At 36.9% G+C, this 20,718-nt stretch overlaps 1 protein-coding gene across 5 annotated transcripts in view; it reads left to right on the forward strand.

The window, feature by feature from the left end:
- Positions 1 to 20,200, forward strand: part of ZDBF2 (zinc finger DBF-type containing 2) — a 39,914-nt gene extending 19,714 nt beyond the window's left edge. For all 5 annotated transcript variants that reach the window (XM_030802945.1, XM_012512288.2, XM_030802944.1 and 2 more), the window contains 2 exons: positions 2,865 to 2,992; positions 10,492 to 20,200. In XM_030802945.1, the coding sequence (XP_030658805.1) occupies positions 2,865 to 2,992; positions 10,492 to 17,353 (6,990 nt within the window). In that variant the 3' untranslated portion in view covers positions 17,354 to 20,200. The remainder of the gene's footprint in view (positions 1 to 2,864; positions 2,993 to 10,491) is intronic.
- The last annotated feature ends 518 nt before the right edge of the window (positions 20,201 to 20,718 follow it).

The raw sequence follows: 20,718 nt of genomic DNA on the forward strand, positions 1-20,718 counted from the left end.
TATACATCAATTCAAAAAATCTAAAGGAACTGATACCTTATAGGATTTAAATGAAATTTTCTATTCACAGTGCTTTTTTCTTTTTGCCTTGGCAGAGAGAGGACAAGGTTGGATTTTAGTATTTATTTTTGTAATTTCAACTTTTATTTTAGATTCGGGGGGACACATGTCCAGGCTTGTTATGTGGGTATGTTGTGTGATGCTGCGGTTTGGGGTACAAATGATCCCATCACCCAGGTAGTGAGCATAGTACCTGATAGGTAGTTTTTCGAGCCCTTTCCCCCTGCCTTGTCTCTCCTGACCCAGTATCTCCCAGTGCCTTTTGTTCCCATCTTTATGTCCACGTGTACCTAATGTTTAGCTCCCACTTAAAAGTGAGAACATGTGGTATTTGGTTTTCTGTTCCTGTGTAAATTTGCTTAGGACGATGGCCTCCAGCTGTATCCATGTTGCTGCAAATGACATGATCTCATTTTTTATGGCTGTGTAGTATTCCATGATGTGTATGTACCACATATTCTTTATTCAGTAAGGTTGGATTTTAACTGAATATTTGTTTCCTTGTGCATTTGTCCCCTTTAAACACCAGGCAATCTAACTCTGGTGATGGGCCCTGGACAGTGGAGAGTTTCGTAGCAGGATTTTGAAAGCATCATAATTTAGATTGTTCCTGGGGCTAGGAGCACTAGCATGGACCTCTGAAGTCAACATGGAAGAAAATAATTCCAAGAGTTGTAACAGTGGTCAGGAGCTAGCAACCTGATTTAAGTTCTTTAACACCTTTAGCGTGATATTTTAAAATATCTTTTCTAAGTATTGTTAAATTAAAATGCACTATTATAAATAACATGTTAGAAATATGCTATTTGCTAGCATGATACAATGAAAGGGGATAAGCTTTAGAGTTAGATTCAAATCCTGGCCTTGCTGTTTGTTCAGTATAAAACTTTGGGCAGTTTACTCTAATTCTTTTTTTTCTTTTCTTTTCTTTTTTTTCTTTGAGACAGAGCCTCACTCTGTCACCCAGGTTGGAGTGCAGTGATGCAGTCTCGGCTCACTGGAACCTCCGCCTCCAGGGTTCAAGCAATTCTCCTGCCTCAGCCTCCCAAGTAGCTAGGACTACAGGCACGCAGCACCACCATGCCTGGGTAATTTTTTTTTTTTTTAATTTTTTAGTAGAGACAGGGTTTCGCCTTGTTGGCCAGGCTGGTCTTAAACTCCTGACCTCAGGTGATCTGCCCACTGCAGCCTCCCAAAGTGCCAGGATTACAGGCCTGAGCCACTGTGCCCAGCCCAGTTTACTCTAATTTTTTGTGCCTTAGTCTTTTCATGCTAAATGGGAACGATATTCTTACTCAGTGAAAAGTCAGTGAAGATTACTGTGTCAATGGAATAGCACTGTGTTTGGTGCATCATATAGGTGCTCCATAGGTAGACTTTTTCCCATTCTGCTTGCTAGTCCACTAAATAATATCAGTAAAGAAAGAATCTAACTGTAGAGAGAATTTCAAGACTGAAAAATTTAGTGTATTTATTTTAATTTTGTGTTTAAGTTGGGATTTTTAATTTCTGAAAGAAAATAAAGGTGCCTTTTTTGTCAATTAGTCTTTGACCTCTTTTAATACAATAATCCAACCCTGTTCTCTCTCTTAACAGATTTTCATTTTAAAAAACATTTACTCATTGAAAAATACAAGAATTTATAAGAAAAATTGAAAAATTACCCATAACTGCACCACACTGATATCTGTACTAGTAAGGTTTGGTGTACACTAGTCCCCCCTTATCTGTGGTTGGTTTCAGTTACAGCCAAATGTGGCTTGAAAATATTAAATGGAAAATTCCAGAAATAAATGGGCAAATAAATTGCATGTTATTCTGAGTAGCTTGATGAAATCCTTCGCTGTCACTCATTGTCCCACTCAGGACATGAATCATCCATTTGTCCAGCATATTCCTGCTATCTGCCCATTAGTCACTCAGTAGCTGTCTTGGTTATTAGATCAACTGTTGGATATCACAGTGCTTGTGTTCAAGTAACCCTTATTTTACTTTTATTACAGTATATTGTTCTAATCGTTTTATTTCATTATCAGTTATTGTCATTAATCCCTTACTGTGTGTAGTTTATAAATTTATCATAGGTACATAAGGAAAAACATATATAGGTTTGGTACTTATCCACAGTTTCAGGCATCCACTGGGGGTCTTGGAACAAATTCCCTGCAGATAATAGGGGACTACTGTAATTTCTTCCATTTACTTGTCTGTATGTTTTTAAACTGTAGTTTGACATGAAACCATACATGTGGTTTTTGCATTCCTCATTTTTTTCTAAATCCAGTGCCATAGACTGCTCGGCCACACCACACTCATTTTTTCTTAATATGTAACGTTTCCCCATGTTATTAAAAATTTTCTAAATTCAGCTCCTGAGACCACTGAGCCACACTACCACACTCATTTTTTATTAATATGTAATGTTTCTCCATGTTACTTAAAATTCTTTGTATTATTTCAGATAGCTGCATAGTATTACATCTTAGAGCCTATTATAATTGAAGTCTTTTACTGTTAGAAACTTAGGAGGTTTCCAGTTTTTTGTTATGCCATGATAATGGCATCTTTTTTGCATGAATCATTTACCTTTAAGACTATTTCCTTAGGCTATACTTAGGGAAGTCTCATTATTTTACCTAAGGGAAAGTAGTTTTATGGTTTTTAGATGCAAATTTCAGAATTGCTTTATAGAAAAGCTTTCAATTCATAATTTTACCAGGAGTATAGAAATGAATCCATTTTGTCGAACTCTCACTACTGAATACTGTGCATTTAAAAATATTCCATTTCTTTTTTCTTTATAGCATTTGTTCAGTGCTCAGCACAGGAGTTTGACCAGACAGAGTAGACGTCAAATATGTACCAGTAGTTTGATGGAACGTTTCTTACAGGATGTACTGCAGCACCACCCATATCATTGTCAAGAGAGCAGGTAAAGTAGTTGATTGGAATAATATTTATACGTAGTTATATGTTACAGTAGGTGTTTGTGTTCATGTCCCAATCAATACTTTAAGTGAATCTTTGAGTCAAGGAATATAAAGTAAAATTTTAGTAACTTTCATTTGCAATTTAAATTTTTTCTTAGCTGAAGTAAGAAATTTCACTACAGAAGATATGGACTATGTTTTTTTCTAAATAAAAGTCTTAGGCTAATAATTATATATCATTAAGATATTTTATAAGCATGTTATAGGATTAAGCAGGGGGAAAAGGAGGAAAAAATAGTTTTTTTTTTTTGTTTGTTTGTTTTTGAGATGGAGTTTTGCTCTTGTTGCCCAGGGTAGAGTGCAATGGCGCAATCTCAGCTCACCGCAACCTCCACCTCCCAGGTTCAGGCGATTCTCCTGCCTCAGCCTCCTGAGTAGCTGAGATTACAGGCATGTGCCACTGTGCCTGGCTAATTTTTTGTATTTTTATTGGAGTCGAGGTTTCGCCATGTTGGTCAGGCTGGTCTCGAACTCCCGACCTCAGGTGATCCACCCGCCTTGGCCTCCCAAAGTTCTGAGATCCACAGGCGTGAGCCACTGCACCTGGCAAAATAGTTTTTAAAAGGTTAGCAACAGAAAAACTGGTGACAATAGCAGAGTAAGGACAATCAAGTCAAAACTGAGTCAAATCCACATTAATAGAACTCTGCTAATTCTGAGTAAAAGAGATATCAAAAAGAATTGGGTTTTTAAATAATCTGTCTGTATTTTGGTAGCTTTTCTTGTATCCATTTGTTTTAGTTGTTTTTAATAAAAGTAATTATTTTGATAACATTTAAGAGTTAATGCCCTATGTTAAAGAAAAACATTGGTAGAAAATCAGATTAAATATTATAGTATGTTTGTAGCTCCAGCTGTACAAGATAAGTTAAAAATAGATCATTGGCACATCTGTGCAGAATTAACTGAGATGTGCACCAGTTAGTAGAAAAAGGGATAAACTTCTTAGAAGCCTTTCAAATCACTAACATAGACCTTAGAAATGGCAAAAATATTTTAATGGGGAAAAGTTAGAGGAAAACAAGATGGTTTCTTAGCTGATGGGAAGATAGAATTAGCCTATCCTGGGGTCAGTATACATTTCCAGTTTTTTTTTTTTTTTTTTTTTTTGAGACGGAGTCTTGCTCTGTCACCCAGGCCGGAGTGCAGTGGCATGATCTCAGCTCACTGCAACCCCCGCCTCCCTGGTTCAAGCAATTCTCCCTGCCTTAGCCTCCTGAGTAGCTGGGATTACAGGCACCCATCACCATGCCTGGCTAATTTTTTTGTATATTTAGTAGAGACTGGATTTTGCCATGTTGGCCAGGCTGGTCTTGAACTCCTGACCTCAGGTGATCTGCCTGCCTTGGCTTCCCAAAGTACTGGGATTACAGGAATGAGTCACCGTGCCCAGCTCCAATGTATAACTCTCATAAGCAGTGCTTCAGCAAACATGTTTTTACATGAATTTTTTTTTTCCTTTTTTTTTTGAGACAGAGTCTGGGTCTGTTGGCCAGGCTGGAGTGCTATGGCACAATCTTGGCTCACTGCAACCTCCATCTCCCGGGCTCAAGTAATTCTCCTGCCTCAGCCTCTTGAGTGGCTGGGATTATAGGCATATGCCACCATGCCTGGCTAATTTTTGTATTTTTAGTAGAGACAGGGTTTCACCATGTTGGCCAGGCTGGTCTCAAACTCCCGACCTCAAGTAATCTGCCTGCCTTGCCCTCCCAAAGTGCTGGGATTACAGGAGTGAGCCACCACACCCGGCCACATGCAACTATTTCTATGGTATAGCTTGCTAGAATTTGAAGTTCTGGGTCAGAGTTTATGGACCTTAAAATTTTTTTATTTTTATTTTTTAACTTTCCTTTCTGGAATAATTTCAGGCTTACAAAAATGTTGCAAAACTGGTACAAGAAATTCTTGGATCACCTTCCCCTGGCTTTCTCAAGCATTAAATCCAAAATAACCACAGAAGGCCAGGTGCGGTGGCTCACGCCTGTAATCCCAGCAATTTGGGAGGCCAAGGCGGGCTGATGGCTTGAGGTCAGGAGTTCAAGACCAGCCTGGCCAACATGGTGAAACCCCCATCTCTACTAAAAATACAAAAATTAGCTAGGCATGTTGGCACACGCTTGTAGTCCCAGCTACTCGGGAGGCTGAGGCAGAAGAATTCCTTGAATTGCACTCCAGCCTGGGTGACAGAGCTAGACTCCTTCTTTAAAAAAAGATTTAAAAAACCACAGTACAATGATAAAAACTAGGAAACTACAAATGCAGTAGGAGGATCACTTGACTACGGGAGTTGGAGGCTGCAGTGCACTTTGACCTCCCCCCCAGCCCGTGAATAGGCGCATCCAGCCTGGGCAACATAGTGAGGCCTGTCTTAGCCTCTAAAAAAAAAACAAGCCCCAAGCTGGGCGCAGTGGCTCACTCCTGTAATCCTACCACTTTTGGAGGCCGAGGCAGGCGGATCACCTGAGGTTGGGAGTTTGAGAGCAGCCTGACCAACATGGAGAAACCCTGCCTTTACTAAAAATACAAAAAATTAGCTGGGCATGGTGGTGCATGCCTGTAATCCCAGCTACTCAGGAGGCTGAGGCAGGAGAATTGCTTGAACCCGGGAGGCGGAGGTTGCAGTGAGCTGAGATTGTGCCATTGCACTCCAGTCTGGGCAACAAGAGCGAAACTTGGTCTCAAAACAAACAAACAAACCCAAAGCAAAAAACTCCCTGAACCCTGCTCAGAGGGAGCCAGTTTTAAAAACACAAAAACCAAAAACCAAGAAATTACATTGATACCATACTAACAGCTAATCTATAGACCTTGTTTAAATTTTGTTGGTTGTCTTAACTCATGTCCATTTCTTGGACCAGGAACCAATCCAGAATCACACATTGCATTTCGTTGTCAACATCTCCTTAGTTTTCCTTTATCTTAAATAGTTCCTCAGTTTTTCTTTGTTTTTAAGACCATGATACGTTATTTATAGAGTACTGGCCAGTTAATTTATAGGATAGCCTTCAATTTCTGTCTGCCAGATATTTTCCTATGATTAAACTTCGGTTATGCATTTTGGGCGAGAATATCTTAGAATCGATGTGCCCTTCTCAGTGTGTGGCATCAGGAGACACATAATGTTACCGTATCATTTTGGGTGATGTTAGCTTGAGCCACTTGATTAAGGTACTACTGTCTGCCAAGTTACTCCACTGTGAAGTTACTGTTTTTCCTAATTAATAAGGATCGTATGGGGAAGAACTTTGAGACTATGTAAATACCTTGTTTCTTATCTTACTTTTGCCCACTTATTTTATGCAACCATTAATGACTCTTTGATCAAAATTCTACTATAAAGGAGATCTTTACTTGTTCTTTCACTTATTCAAGTATTTAATACTTATTTATATCATTATAGACTCATGGATATTTCCTTTATTCTATGGGTTTTAATTTGTTACGATTTATTATTTGTTTTGTTGCTCAAGTTGTGTATGGACATTTGAAGTCCTTGCTAGACACTTCCTAGAAGGCTATACCAATTTATACTCACACCAGCAGCATAAGAGAATGCTCATTTCCTGTCACAGTTGCTAACACTGGGATTATCAGCTGCTTTTTTTCCCTCCCAACATAATAGGCCAAAAATGTGTAGATATACATACGATAATCCCATATTATCTATTTTCAGGTAGAACTTTTTTGTATGCTGATTGGCCATATTTTATTCTATGATATGTTTGTTAGTATACTTTGCCCATTTTTCTATTGAGTTATTTGTATATTTTGGCTTTGTAAGAAATATTTGAGTACGAGTAATATCCTTTGTATTTTAAATGTGTTACAGATTTTTTTCAGAACCCAATTGTTTGTCTTTTAACTGTATATGTTATTCTTTATTATACAGAAATTAAAATTTTTGACTTAATCAGATGTAAGGAGAATTTTTCTTTATGGTTTCTTGTATGCCTTTTTCTTCATGCCTTTGTTTTTTCTTTTAAATATTTGTAATCATCTTGGAGTTTGTTTTTATATGTGGTGTGAGGCAGGACTCCTTGTATCTCTAATTATCCTTGCTGATATAAAATGTCACCACCTGTGTGATAACCCAAGTTCTTATATTTGTGTATATGTGTGTATGTATATCTCATTTTGAATACCATTTTGTTTCCTTGATTTAAAAAAAATCCCATGCCAATAGTACATTATTTTATTATATGTGTATAAGCTTTCTAACTTATAGGATTCATAATTTTAAAACATTTCCTTTCTGCTCCCCCCTTGTCTAGACATTGTAAATTTTTCTATTTTAGCTTTCCTGAAAATCAGTTCTTGCTTTATTTTTGTTTCATCTTCGTTAATTTTTTCTTTTTCTTCATGTATTTCATCTACCTTTTTATAGGGGCAATTTGGTTGTTATTTTTTTCATCTTAAATTGGGTGCCCAGTTGTATTTATGAATTCTTTTCTTAATGGAAGTATTTAAAAGTATGATGTTTTTATTTTGGCCATATCTCAGTTTTTCTTTCTTTTAGATAATTTAAAAAATGTTTTTTTTTTTAGCTCAAGAGTTTTTCTTTTTAGCTCAAGAGTTTAGCTGTTTTTTGTTCATTTGTAGGTCTCACTCTGTGGCCCAGGCTGGAGTGCAGGGTGTTATTATAGCTCACTGTAGTCTCAAAGTCCTGGGCTCAAGTGATCCTCCTGCTTCAGCCTCTCGAGTATCTGGGACTATAGGCATGTACCACCATGCCTGGCTTATTTTTTAAATTTTTTGTAGAAACAGGATCTCATTATGTTGCCAAGGCTGGTCTCGAACTCTTGGCCTCAAGTGATCCTCTCACTTGAGTCTTCCAAAGTGGGTGGATTACAGGCATGAACCACCACACCTGACCACCTGGCCAAAAGAGTGGTTTTTAATCTTTAATGGTTAGATTTTTAGAGAGCTTTTTTTGTTGTTGTGTAGTTACAAATGATGAGTTAAATGTGGATTATGATTTAATTGTTAAACATATCACACACACAAATACAGATGCAGATCAAAGCATCCAGATGGCAGTTCATGACCTTCTTGGGATTTTACCAACTGTATGATTTTATGATTATACGTTCTCTTCTTTTCCCCCTTTTCTTTCATTTCTTAGCTACATATTGCACAATTGGTTTTATTTTGAGAATGTTGTGATAGTCCTTAAGACAAATGAAGATAGTTTAGGGTTCTGAAAAACTAGAGTGAAGTGGTTGTTGCACTGCAATGTCATTGTTGAGAAGTATGAAAAATTAGGATTTTTTTTGCTGCATCACAATACTTTTTTTTTTTTTGAGACGGAGTCTTTCTCTGTCCCCCAGGCTGGAGTGCAGTGGCGCGATCTCGGCTCACTGCAAGCTCCGCCTCCCAGGTTCACGCCATTCTCCTGCCTCAGCCTCCCGAGTAGTTGGGACTACAGGCGCCCGCCAACAGCTGCATCACAATACTTTTGATGCAGGGTTAACATTTTTATTTTCTAAATTCAAAATTAATATTAAGGTAATAAATTTATATGGGAAAGATAGTAACAGTAATACTTAGGCTAAAATAAAATTGCATATGGCTGACACATGTATGCATGTTCTCTTAGACAAATAACATCTCAAATTGGAAAAATTCAATAAATTTTTAGGTGTTTATTTTTAATTGTTATAGGCTATTTTTATAAACAAACAGTTTTAGATTAATGGAAACATTGAGGAAATAGTACAGAGTGTGCCTATATTACTCTCTTACCCAATTTCTCCATTATTAACATTAATGTGGTATATTTGTTACAAGTAATGAACTGATATTAGTAAAGTCCATGGTTTATTCAGACTTCTTAGTTTCTACTTAAACTAAGTTTTCTTAAACTAAGATTTCCTTAGTTTTACTACTTTTTCTGTTTCAGAATCACATCTGGGATACCACATTACATTAACTTGTAATGTCTCTTTAGGTGCCTCTTGGCTGTGACAGTTTAATCTTTTTTTTTTTTCTTAAAGAAGTCTAGATGTGATGATACTTATCTCTTTGAATTGTTTTTATTTTTTATGTGTCTGCCTTCTGCAGCTACTTGAATGGTCTTTCAAAGGCAGCTTAACTTTTTTTGAATTTGCCTTAGTACCTAGCATAGTGCCTGTAATGCAGTAGTAAGTCCTTAGTAGATGGTTGTTACGTGAATGAATGTTTGCCTGACTTTAAGAATTCAGGACATGGCAATATCATTAGGTCAGCTGGTTTTATGTACATGAAAGAGCAGTCCCTGAAATGCTTTGGTCAAACATGTTGTCTTGATACTAGTAGAAGAGATTCATAGACTGATTTCAGATATGAAAGTTTTGGGTCTTTTTAAAAATAATGGAATTTAAATTTTGAATGGGAAATACATATACGTAGACATAATTCACAGCGCACGTTCAAAAGTAAGTCTTCTTAAATTGCTGCCATCCTGTAATCTCTTCCCTAGAGGTAACACTTGACACCTCTAGACTTCTACAGTTGTATGTGCCATTCTCTAGATATTCTAAGTGCATTATTTTTTTCCCTTCTATTTTACATAAATGGTAGCTTTCTGTGTACCCTTGCTTTTCGCTAACAATGTTTATAGTAATTGGTTTTTATTTGTATATATAGAGCTGCTTTATTATTTTTAAAAACCACATTGTATTCCATTAAATACCATTAATTAACCAGTACCCAGTTACTGAGTATTCAGGTTAATTCTAGTCATTTGCTATTACCCCTCCCTCTCCTCAAAAATAGCAGTAAATATTCTTGTACATGCCTCATTAAACACATGAGAAAACCAAAAGTGGAATTAGAGGTCAAAGGGTATGTACATTCTTAATTTTAATAGACATTGCCAAATTGCTCTTTGTAGAGGTTACAAATCTACATAGAGGTTAACCAGTAACTGATAACTGATCTATATTCCTATGAACAATGTATTAAAGTGCCTTTGTCCTTACATGCTCACGAAAACAATGTGTTAAGATAATAATAGCTAACATTTGTGAATGCTTACTATGTGCCAAGCTGTTTCTTTGTTTTAATGCTCTTTACATGTAACAATTAATTTACTCATCAAAACAATCTCATGAGGGAAAATAGTGTAAAATTCCCTTTTTTTGGAGACAGAAACTGAAGCATACAAAGTAACATATGTCAAACTTTTTGCTGTTTACTACTCTGATAACTGAAAAATAATATATGATTTTATTTGTTTAGTTATTCATGTTTAGGGGCCATTTGTATTTAAGTAGCAATTGGCGGAGCCACCTCCACCTTCTGCAGTAATTCCCCCTCTGCGGTCCATGCAGTGTTCAGCCTGGATTCCTTGTCCTTTAAGGATAGTCCAGAACAGAAAGCAAATAACATTTATTATGCCTCTATTTTAATATTTTAAACAGACATTAGAATATGTTTATGAGTTTTCCCCCTTTCTTTTTAGTTCAACACAAGATGAGACACATGTGAATACTGGGTCGTCATCTGAAGTGGTGCATTTGGATGATGCTTTTTCTGAAGAAGAGGAAGAGGATGAGGATAAGGTTGAGGATGAGGATGCTACTGAAGAGAGACCCTCCGAGGTTTCAGAACCTATTGAAGAGTTACATTCCAGACCTCGTGAATCTCAGGAAGGCACGCAGGAGGTTTCAGTTCGACCATCAGTTATTCAAAAACTGGAGAAGGGACAGCAGCAGCCCTTGGAGTTTGTTCATAAAATTGGGGCCGGTGTGAAAAAATGTAACCTAGTAGATATTGGTCAGGCTACAAATAAGGGAAGCAACCTGGTACGCCCCCCAGTGATTTGTAATGCTCCTGCTAGTTGTTTACCTGAAAGCTCTAATGATAGACCAGTTACAACTAATACAACTAGTTTACCACCAGCAGCTCATTTGGATTCAGTTAGCAAATGTGACCCAAACAAAGTTGAGAAATATCTTGAACAGCCAGACGGGGCCTCTAGAAATCCTGTGCTATCATCCCATGTAGAAACTTCTTCATTTTCATATCAGAAAGCTAAAGAATCAAATAAGAAATCTTTACGCATGAATTCAGATAAGTTGGTTTTGTGGAAAGATGTAAAATCTCAGGGTAAAACTTTGTCAGCTGGCTTGAAATTCTATGAACGCATGGGTACTAAGGGCTCCTTAAGAGTTAAATCTCCTTCCAAATTAGCAGTAAACCCAAATAAAACTGACATGCCTTTTAATAAAGGAATCTTTGAAGATACTATTGCAAAGAACCATGAGGAATTCTTTTCTAATATGGATTGTACCCAGGAAGAAAAGCATTTGGTTTTTAACAAGACAGCCTTTTGGGAACAGAAGTGCTCAGTGAGTTCTGAAATGAAGTTTGATTGTAGCTCTCTTCAGTCAGCATCTGATCAGCCCCAAGAGACTGCACAAGACTTCAATCTTTGGAAGGAGGAGCGAATTGACCAAGAAGATAACTGTGAATCTAGAGGTTCAGAAATGAGTTTTGATTGCAGTTCCTCTTTTCATTCACTGACTGACCAATCTAAAGTGAGTGCCAAAGAAGTAAACCTTTCCAAGGAAGTACGTACTGATGTACAGTATAAGAATAATAAATCTTATGTTTCTAAAATAAGTTCTGATTGTGATGACATTCTTCACTTGGTTACCAACCAATCCCAAATGATTGTTAAAGAAATAAGTCTTCAGAATGCAAGGCATATTAGCCTGGTTGACCAAAGCTATGAATCTAGTAGTTCTGAAACGAATTTTGATTGTGATGCTTCACCTCAGTCCACTAGTGACTACCCCCAACAATCTGTAACAGAAGTAAACCTTCCTAAGGAAGTGCACATTGGTTTGGTTGATAAGAACTATGGTTCCAGTAGCTCTGAAGTAAGTGCTGATTCTGTTTTCCCACTGCAGTCAGTGGCTGACCGACCCCCAGTGGCTGTCACAGAAACAAAACTTTGGAAGAAGGCTCATACTGGCTTGGTTGATAACTATGGATCGAGTTGTTCTGAAGCAAGTTTTGATTGTGATGTTTCTCTTGAGTCAGTAGTTGATCATCCCCAACTGACTGTCAAAGGAAGAAACCTGAAAGGTAGACAAGTCCACCTAAAACATAAGAAGCGTAAACCCAGTAGTGCTAAAGCACATCTTGATTGTGATGTCTCACTTGGGACAGTTGCAGATGAATCCCAGAGGGCTGTTGAAAAGATAAATCTTCTGAAGGAGAAGAATGCTGACCTTATGGATATGAACTGTGAATCCCATGGTCCTGAAATGGGTTTTCAGGCTGATGCTCAATTAGCTGACCAGTCTCAAGTAGCAGAAATAGAGCCTCAGAAAGTGGATGTTGACCTTGAGAATAAGAGTGTTCAGTCTAGCAGTTCTCTAAGTTCTGATTCTCCAGCTTCTCTTTATCATTCAGCTCATGATGAGCCTCAAGAAGCTTTGGATGAAGTAAATCTTAAAGAGTTAAACATTGACATGGAAGTTAAGAGCTATGATTGCTCCAGCTCTGAGTTGACTTTTGATTCTGATCCGCCTCTTCTGTCAGTTTCTGAGCAGTCTCATCTGGATGCTGAAGGAAAAGAACGGCACATTGACCTGGAAGATGAGAGCTGTGAGTCAGATAGTTCTGAAATAACTTTTGATTCTGATATTCCTCTTTATTCAGTAATTGAACAACCTGAAGTAGCTGTTTATGAGGAAGAAACTGTTGATCTGGAAAGTAAAAGTAATGAATCTTGTGTTTCTGAAATAACTTTTGATTCTGATATTCCTCTTCATTCAGGAAATGATCACCCTGAAGTAGCTGTTAAAGAAGTAATTCAGAAAGAAGAGTACATTCACTTAGAAAGGAAGAATGATGAACCCAGTGGTTCTGAAATAAGTTCGGATTCCCATGCCCCTCTTCATTCAGTGACTAATTCTCCCGAAGTAGCTGTTAAAAAGCTAAATCCTCAAAAAGAAGAGCAGGTACACTTAGAAAATAAGGAAAATGAACCTATTGATTCTGAAGTAAGTTTGGATTATAATATCATTTTTCATTCAGTGACTAGACATTCTGAAGATCCCATTAAAGAAATAAGCCTTCACACAAAAGAGCACATATACTTAGAAAATAAGAGTGTTTTTGAAACAAGTTTGGATTCTGATGTCCTTCTTCAGTCAGCGACTCACAAACCTGAAGTAATTGTCAAAGAAACATGGCTTCAAAGAGAAAAGCATGCTGAATTCCAAGGTAGAAGTACTGAATTCAGTGGTTCAAAAACAAGTTTAGATTCTGGTGTCCCTCATTATTCAGTAACTGAACCTCAAGTAGCTGTTAACAAAATAAACAGAAAGAAGCAATATGTTCTAGAAAACAAGAATGATAAATGTAGTGGTTCTGAAATAATTTTGGATTCTAATGTTCCACCTCAGTCAATGACTGACCAACCTCAACTAGCTTTTTTGAAGGAAAAACATGTTAATCTGAAGGACAAAAATAGTAAATCAGGTGACTCTAAAATAACCTTTGATTCTGAACAACTTCAGGAAGCGGTTAAAAAAATAGACCAATGGAAGGAAGAGGTTATTAGCCTGAAAAATAAGATTAATGAACCTAGTACTTATAAATTAATACATGATCCTGATGTTTCTGTCCAATCTGTGGCTGATCAACCCAAAGTAGCTATTAAACATGTAAACCTTGGGAATGAAAACCATATGTACTTGGAAGTTAAGAACAGCCAATATAGTTGTTCGGAAATGAACTTGGATTCTGGTTTCTTGGGTCAGTCAATAGTCAATCGACCTCAAATAACTATTTTGGAGCAGGAGCACATTGAACTAGAAGGTAAGCACAATCAATGTTGTGGTTCTGAAATAAGTTTTGATTCTGATGACCCTCTTCAGTCAGTGGCTGACCGGCTGAGAGAAACCGTTAAAGAAATAAGCCTTTGGAAGGATGAAGAAGTTGACATGGAAAGGAGAAATGAAGCCAAGGGTTTTGAAATTATGTATGATTCTGATGTTCTTCAGCCCCAACCTGAAGAAGTACTTAAGGAGGTCAGTCTTTGGAAAGAGCATGTTGACTTGGAAAATAAGATTGTCAAACCTACAGATTCCAAAATAAAATTTGATTCTCATGAACTCCTTCAGTCCGTGACTAATAAAATTCCAGGGGCGAATAAAGAAATCAATCTTTTGAGGGAGGAACATGTTTGTCTGGATGATAAGGGCTATGTGCCCAGTGATTCTGAAATAATTTATGTTTCAAATATCCCTCTTCAGTCAGTAATAAAACAACCACAAATTTTGGAAGAGGAGTATGCCAGTCTGGAAGATAAGAGCAGTAATTCTTGTAGTCCTGAAGAAAGTTCTGATTCCAATGACTCTTTTCAGGCAGCAGCAGATGAGCTTCAAAAACCTGTCAAAGAAATAAATCTTTGGAAGGAAGACCATATTTACCTGGAAGATAAGAGCTATAAATTAGGTGATTTTGATGTAAGTTATGCTTCTCATATTCCTGTTCAGTTTGTGACTGATCAATCTTCTGTACCTGTCAAAGAAATAAACCTGCAAAAGAAGGATCATAATGATCTAAAAAGTAAGAACTGTGAAGTTTGTGGTTCTGAAATAAAATGTCATTCTTGTGTTCATCTTCAGTCAGAAGTTGACCAACCTCAAGTGTCTTACAAAGAGGCAGACCTTCAGAAGGAAGAGCATGTTGTCATGGAAGAAAAGACCGATGAACCTAGTGATTCAGAAATGATGTATGATTCTGATGTTCCTTTTCAAATAGTAGTTAACCAATTTCCAGGGTCAGTCAAAGAAACCCACCTTCCAAAGGTGGTACTTGTGAATCTGGTGCCCAGTGATAGTGATTATGAAGTAATTTCAGATGATATTCCCCTTCAGTTAGTGACTGACCCACCTCAGTTGACTATCAAAGATATCAACTGTATAAATACAGAATGTATTGATATAGAAGATAAGAGCTGTGACTTTTTTGGTTCTGAAGTCAGATGTAGTTGTAAAGCCTCTACTCCCTCAATGACAAACCAATGCAAAGAGACTTTCAAAATAATAAACCGGAAGAAGGACTATATTATTCTGGGAGAGCCAAGTTGTCAATCTTGTGGTTCTGAAATGAATTTTAATGTTGATGCCTCTGATCAGTCCGTGACTTACGAGTCACAAGGACCTGATGAGAAAATGGTGAAATATATTGACTCAGAAGATAAGAGCTGTGGATATAATGGTTCTAAAGGAAAATTTAATTTGGAAGACACTTCTCATCGAACGACTCACCGACTGCAGAAAGCTCACAAAGAAGCCAACCTTCGGAAAGATCCAAGAAATGCTGGCCTAAAAGGTAAGAGCTGTCAGTCTAGTGCTTCTGCAGTGGATTTTGGTGCCTCTTCCAAGTCAGCGCTCCATCGAAGGGCTGATAAAAAAAAACGTTCGAAGCTAAAACATAGAGATCTAGAAGTGAGCTGTGAGCCAGATGGTTTTGAGATGAATTTTCAGTGTGCTCCCCCTCTTCCGTCTGATACTGATCAGCCTCAAGAAACTGTTAAGAAAAGACACCCTTGTAAGAAGGTATCTTTTGACTTGAAAGAAAAGAACCGTGATTCCCAGTCAAGCTCTGTTCCCAAGGTTGATTCTGTAAGGAACCTGAAAAAAGTAAAGGATGTCATAGAAGATAATCCTGATGAACCAGTTCTTGAAGCCTTGCCTCATGTACCTCCTTCATTTGTGGGGAAAACATGGTCTCAGATAATGAGAGAAGATGACATAAAAATTAATGCTCTTGTGAAGGAGTTTAGGGAAGGTCGTTTCCACTGTTACTTTGATGATGACTGTGAGACCAAAAAAGTTTCTTCAAAGGGGAAAAAAAAGGTTACCTGGGCTGACTTGCAAGGTAAGGAGGACACTGCACCAACTCAAGCTGTGTCAGAGAGTGATGATATTGCCTGTGGTATTTCAGATATTGATGACTTGTCAGTGGCCTTAGATAAACCATGCCATCGTCATCCTCCAGCAGAGAGGCCTCCTAAGCAAAAGTGGCGTGTGGCTTCTCAATGCCAGACAGCGAAAATCAGCCATAGTACTCAGACCAGTTATAAGAATTACCCAGTGATGAAAAGAAAAATAATTAGACAAGAGGAAGACCCACCAAAAAGTAAGTGTTCACGTTTACAGGATGACAGAAAAACCAAAAAGAAAGTCAAAATTGGGACAGTTGAATTTCCTGCATCATGTACTAAAGTTTTGAAGCCTATGCAACCCAAAGCCTTAGTCTGTGTTCTTTCTTCTTTAAATATTAAACTGAAGGAGGGTGAAGGCCTTCCTTTCCCTAAAATGAGGCACCATAGTTGGGATAATGATATTCGGTTTATATGCAAATATAAACGGAATATCTTTGATTATTATGAGCCCTTGATTAAGCAAATTGTAATTAGTCCTCCCCTGAATGTAATAGTACCAGAGTTTGAGAGGCGTAACTGGGTTAAAATTCATTTTAATAGGAGCAACCAAAACTCCAGTGCAGGAGATAATGATGCTGATGGACAAGGCTCTGCTTCAGCACCTTTAATGGCAGTGCCGGCAAGATATGGATTTAATTCACATCAGGGAACCAGTGACTCTTCTCTGTTTCTGGAAGAATCAAAGGTTCTGCATGTTCGCGAGGTTCCAAAGAAAAGAAATTTCCAGCTAACATTTTTAAATCGTGATGTTGTCAAAATCTCTCCAAAATCAGTTAGAAATAAGCTTTTGGAAAGTAAAAGTAAAAAGAAAATTCACGGAAAGAAGGTGACCACTAGTAGTAATAAGCTAGGTTTTCCCAAAAAGATTTATAAACCAATTATTCTCCGGCAAAAACCCAGAAAAGCTTCAGAGAAACAGTCAATTTGGATTCGGACCAAACCAAGTGATATCATTAGAAAGTATATTTCGAAATACTCTGTTTTTTTACGTCGTAGATATCAGTCCAGGAGCGCTTTTCTTGGAATGTATCTGAAGAAGAAAAAATCTGTTGTCAGTAGGCTAAAGAAGGCGAAGAGAACAGCTAAAGTGCTTTTGAACTCCTCAGTTCCACCAGCTGGTGCTGAAGAGCTGTCGAGCACTATCGCAAATCCTCCTCCAAAGCGACCTGTGCGGGCTTCTTGCCGCGTTGCAAGGAGGAGGAAGAAGAGTGATGAAAGCTACCATGGCCGACAGAGAAATCCTTCTACACCTGTGAGAGCATATGATCTGAGAAGCTCATCTTCTTTACAACAACGTGAGAGAATGATGACTCGGCTAGCAAACAAATTGAGAGGTAATGAGGTAAAATAGAAGTTGGTTTTGTGTTCAGGCTAGTTGAGGATTCAGTACTTCAGTTGAAATATATTTGGTACTTTGTGCACACAGCTTTCCCAGCTTTGGTGAGAAAACTAATCTTGAACTATTTTGCTATAAATATTATTTTTCAGAATTTTTATATTCATTTAAAATTAGTGTTTAGAGTCCTTTCATTTTAAGATTCAGAAGCAGCCTTTGTCCAACATTTTCTGTAGAAGAACTTCATCTTAATTTATGTCACAAAATAATTTAGCACCGTATATAGGATTTTGTTCCTTAAATCATATCCCTGTTATTTTTTATGATTATCTCTCATGCCAGCAAATTTAACATTGTGAGAATGAATATAGCAAACTTATTAAAAAGAAAGAACTATAATGAATTATGTCAACTTTTGAATGGGGTTGACTTAAATGAATACAAACAAAATATAAGTTTTCTTTCTTTTTAAAGCATTCCAGAAAATGAGAGTCCATAATCTTTAATACAGTTTTTAAAAACTGGTGATTTTTTTTTATGCATAACACAAACTCCTCCTGCTTCATTTAAATTGGATCTGCAAGTCTCTAACTTTTATCATTTGGACACATGCACACATACAGTCTCTAGGTTTTTTGGGTTAGCCTATTAGATCTTAAAGGGGAAAATAATTTTGCCCATGTGTTTAGGCGTTTTTCCCCCCTTTTTTTAACCACCTTTACTCCCTTCTACATGAAGAGTTGGTGGTTTAATATGAAAATCCAGGTTACTTTGTGGCCTTATCCCCTAAAAATACTTTAGGTATTACCATATCAGTTTTTATTTTTATTTTTATTTATTATTATTATTTTTTGAGACAGAGTCTCACTCTGTTGCCCAGGCTGGAGTGCAGTGGCCTGATGTCAGCTCATCACAACCTCCGCCTCCTGGGTTCAAGCGATTCTGCTGCCTAAGCCTCTCGAGTAGCTGGGACTATAGGCATGCGCCACCATGCCCGGCTAACTTTTGTATTTTTAGTAGAGATGGGGGTTTCACTGTGTTGGCCAGGCTGGTTTCAAACTCCTGACCTCGTGATCCACCCGCCTCAGCCTCCCAAAGTGTTGGGATTACAGGCATGAGCCACCATGCCCAGCCTACCATATCAGTTTTTAATAACTTGAACTGAAATTATTGGCCTGGTAATATTTGGGCAGGCCATTAATTCTCATTAGAAAATTACTTAATATTTCAAAAAACTGAATACAACTGGTAATCTTTGTGGAGGCCCATTTTGCAAGTGGAAACCTGTATTTATACATTAGTTTGTCTTTAACTTGTTAACAGATTTTAACAGTTCAAATGAAAGATGTTAACGAGATGCAGTTTGAGTCTGGGATACTCAGAATAGATCCAGAACCTTTATTCAGGGACACTGGTTGAGTTGGTACAGATGCATTCAGTTGTCATTCATTCATGTTAAGCCAAGATCCTGGATCTTCTATCATTAATGTTAAGAGGAAACATGAATTACAACTATATTGTATGACTGCCATATTTTATTGAAACTAAGGTCAATGTTGAACCATATCTTGATTTCAGAATTTAAAATGTGTTACCTTAGAAATAATGAAATATAGTGTAACAGTTGGTTTCTAAATGTGGTTTTATTTCAGGGGCCATTATTTAACCTGTGTGTATGCTATGATGGAGTTCTTTTGTAATTTCTTTACTTCTAAATTTAAGTAGTAATTATGTTTAAAAACAAATGTTTTTGTCTTTAGTTGCAAAGCAGTATATGTCTCGTTTCCTTCAACCTTGCCTCCTCATACACAAATATATTTTCATTTCTCTTCTTAAAAGATCACTGTGGGCCAGTAGTTCAAAATAATCCTCCAATTTTAATTTAGGAACAAAGCTTTGTCCTACTGACTAGGAAGTAAACAAACAGCTGATATATAAAATACTCTATTTGTGGGTATTGGTGTCTTTTTTCCCTATGGAATAGACACATAGTTCCCTTAAATGTTATTAATAGACATTCTACATTCTTTCAGTGTAAGTTTAAAAGCAAGAGATCAAATGAAAATGTGTACTATGTACTTATGATGTGTCATACTGTGATTACATCATGCAGAGAGAACAGTTCCTATAATTCAAGTAATTAAAATTTCAAGTTATAAAAATGTTACCATTTTCACATTGGAAGCCCTTCTAAGTACCATTTTCACTGGGGGCAGGGAGAAGGTTTATATTTAAATTTTATGTTACCAGACATAAAAGTACAGTGCAGTACTGATGATTTTGTTTAAAGTTTTTGAAATGTTTACTAAGTTCTTGTAATCATTATTATTTTAGACAAGCTTGAAAACTTGAAATTGTTGAAACTTATAATTTAAATTAAATTGGAAATTACTTTCAGAATTTGGTAGTATACAAGATGTGCCCCTTTGTCTAAATAAATGTTGGCTTAATTTGCAGAATAGATAAAACAATTGATGTTTTTGTGTATTCAAGAATGCATTAAATTCTTTTAATAGTAAAAAGTCAAATTACAACCATAATGAGTATTTTAATCTTGTTCTTGTTCAGTATTTTGCATAGATTTTTATTGTAATTGTCCTGAGTTCTACAGTATGTGAACAATATCGTGTGAAGTGTGTTTTTGCATTTGTGCATTTAAATTATTTATGTAACTAGGGCTGTGAGTAACACTTTTTTTTTTTTTGGTTAAAGAAAAGCTATATTTAAATATTCAAATAATTATATATTTCCATGTAAAACTAATGTGAAGACTAATGTATTTTTTATATTGCAGTGTAAAAGCTAAACTTGTTTTTGATGTTATCAAGATAAAATTTATTAAACCTTGAAATTTGTCTGTTCTGTCTTCATGTTAGAAACTGTTTCTGGGAATGCTTGAAGGATAAGAGAATAATGGCCTGAGAGATAATAAATGAGAGATTGTAAATGTTGATGCCAGTGAGAAAATAGTTTAACCAAAGATATACAGATTATATTCGATGCAGTAGTTATTTCAAAGGATTAAAATTAAACCATTTGTCTGGTGGAGTGGTGGATTAGCAGCTTTTCACTTTGTGTACCTGTATTGAAAGGGCCCGTGAACAAGACTGAGTTCATGAGGCTCTATCTGTATCACTGTGTGACACCTACTGGGAAGGGAGAACTTGGGAGCCTCCACTACCACAGCATGTATTATAAAAGACAAGAAAACATGAGAAAGTGTATGTGTGTCAGTGAGGTAGGTGCCTTTGGCCCCAGTAGTACTGACTTCCAGAGTTTGTTGGCCTAGATGTTATTGCCAGGATAAACAACATCCTAATCTTTTTTTTTCCTTTCTTGAGGTGGAGCCTCTCTTTGTCGCCCAGGCTGGAGTGCAGTGG

Source organism: Nomascus leucogenys, chromosome 22a (genome assembly GCF_006542625.1).
Source record: "Nomascus leucogenys isolate Asia chromosome 22a, Asia_NLE_v1, whole genome shotgun sequence".
NCBI classification, from domain to species: domain Eukaryota; kingdom Metazoa; phylum Chordata; class Mammalia; order Primates; family Hylobatidae; genus Nomascus; species Nomascus leucogenys.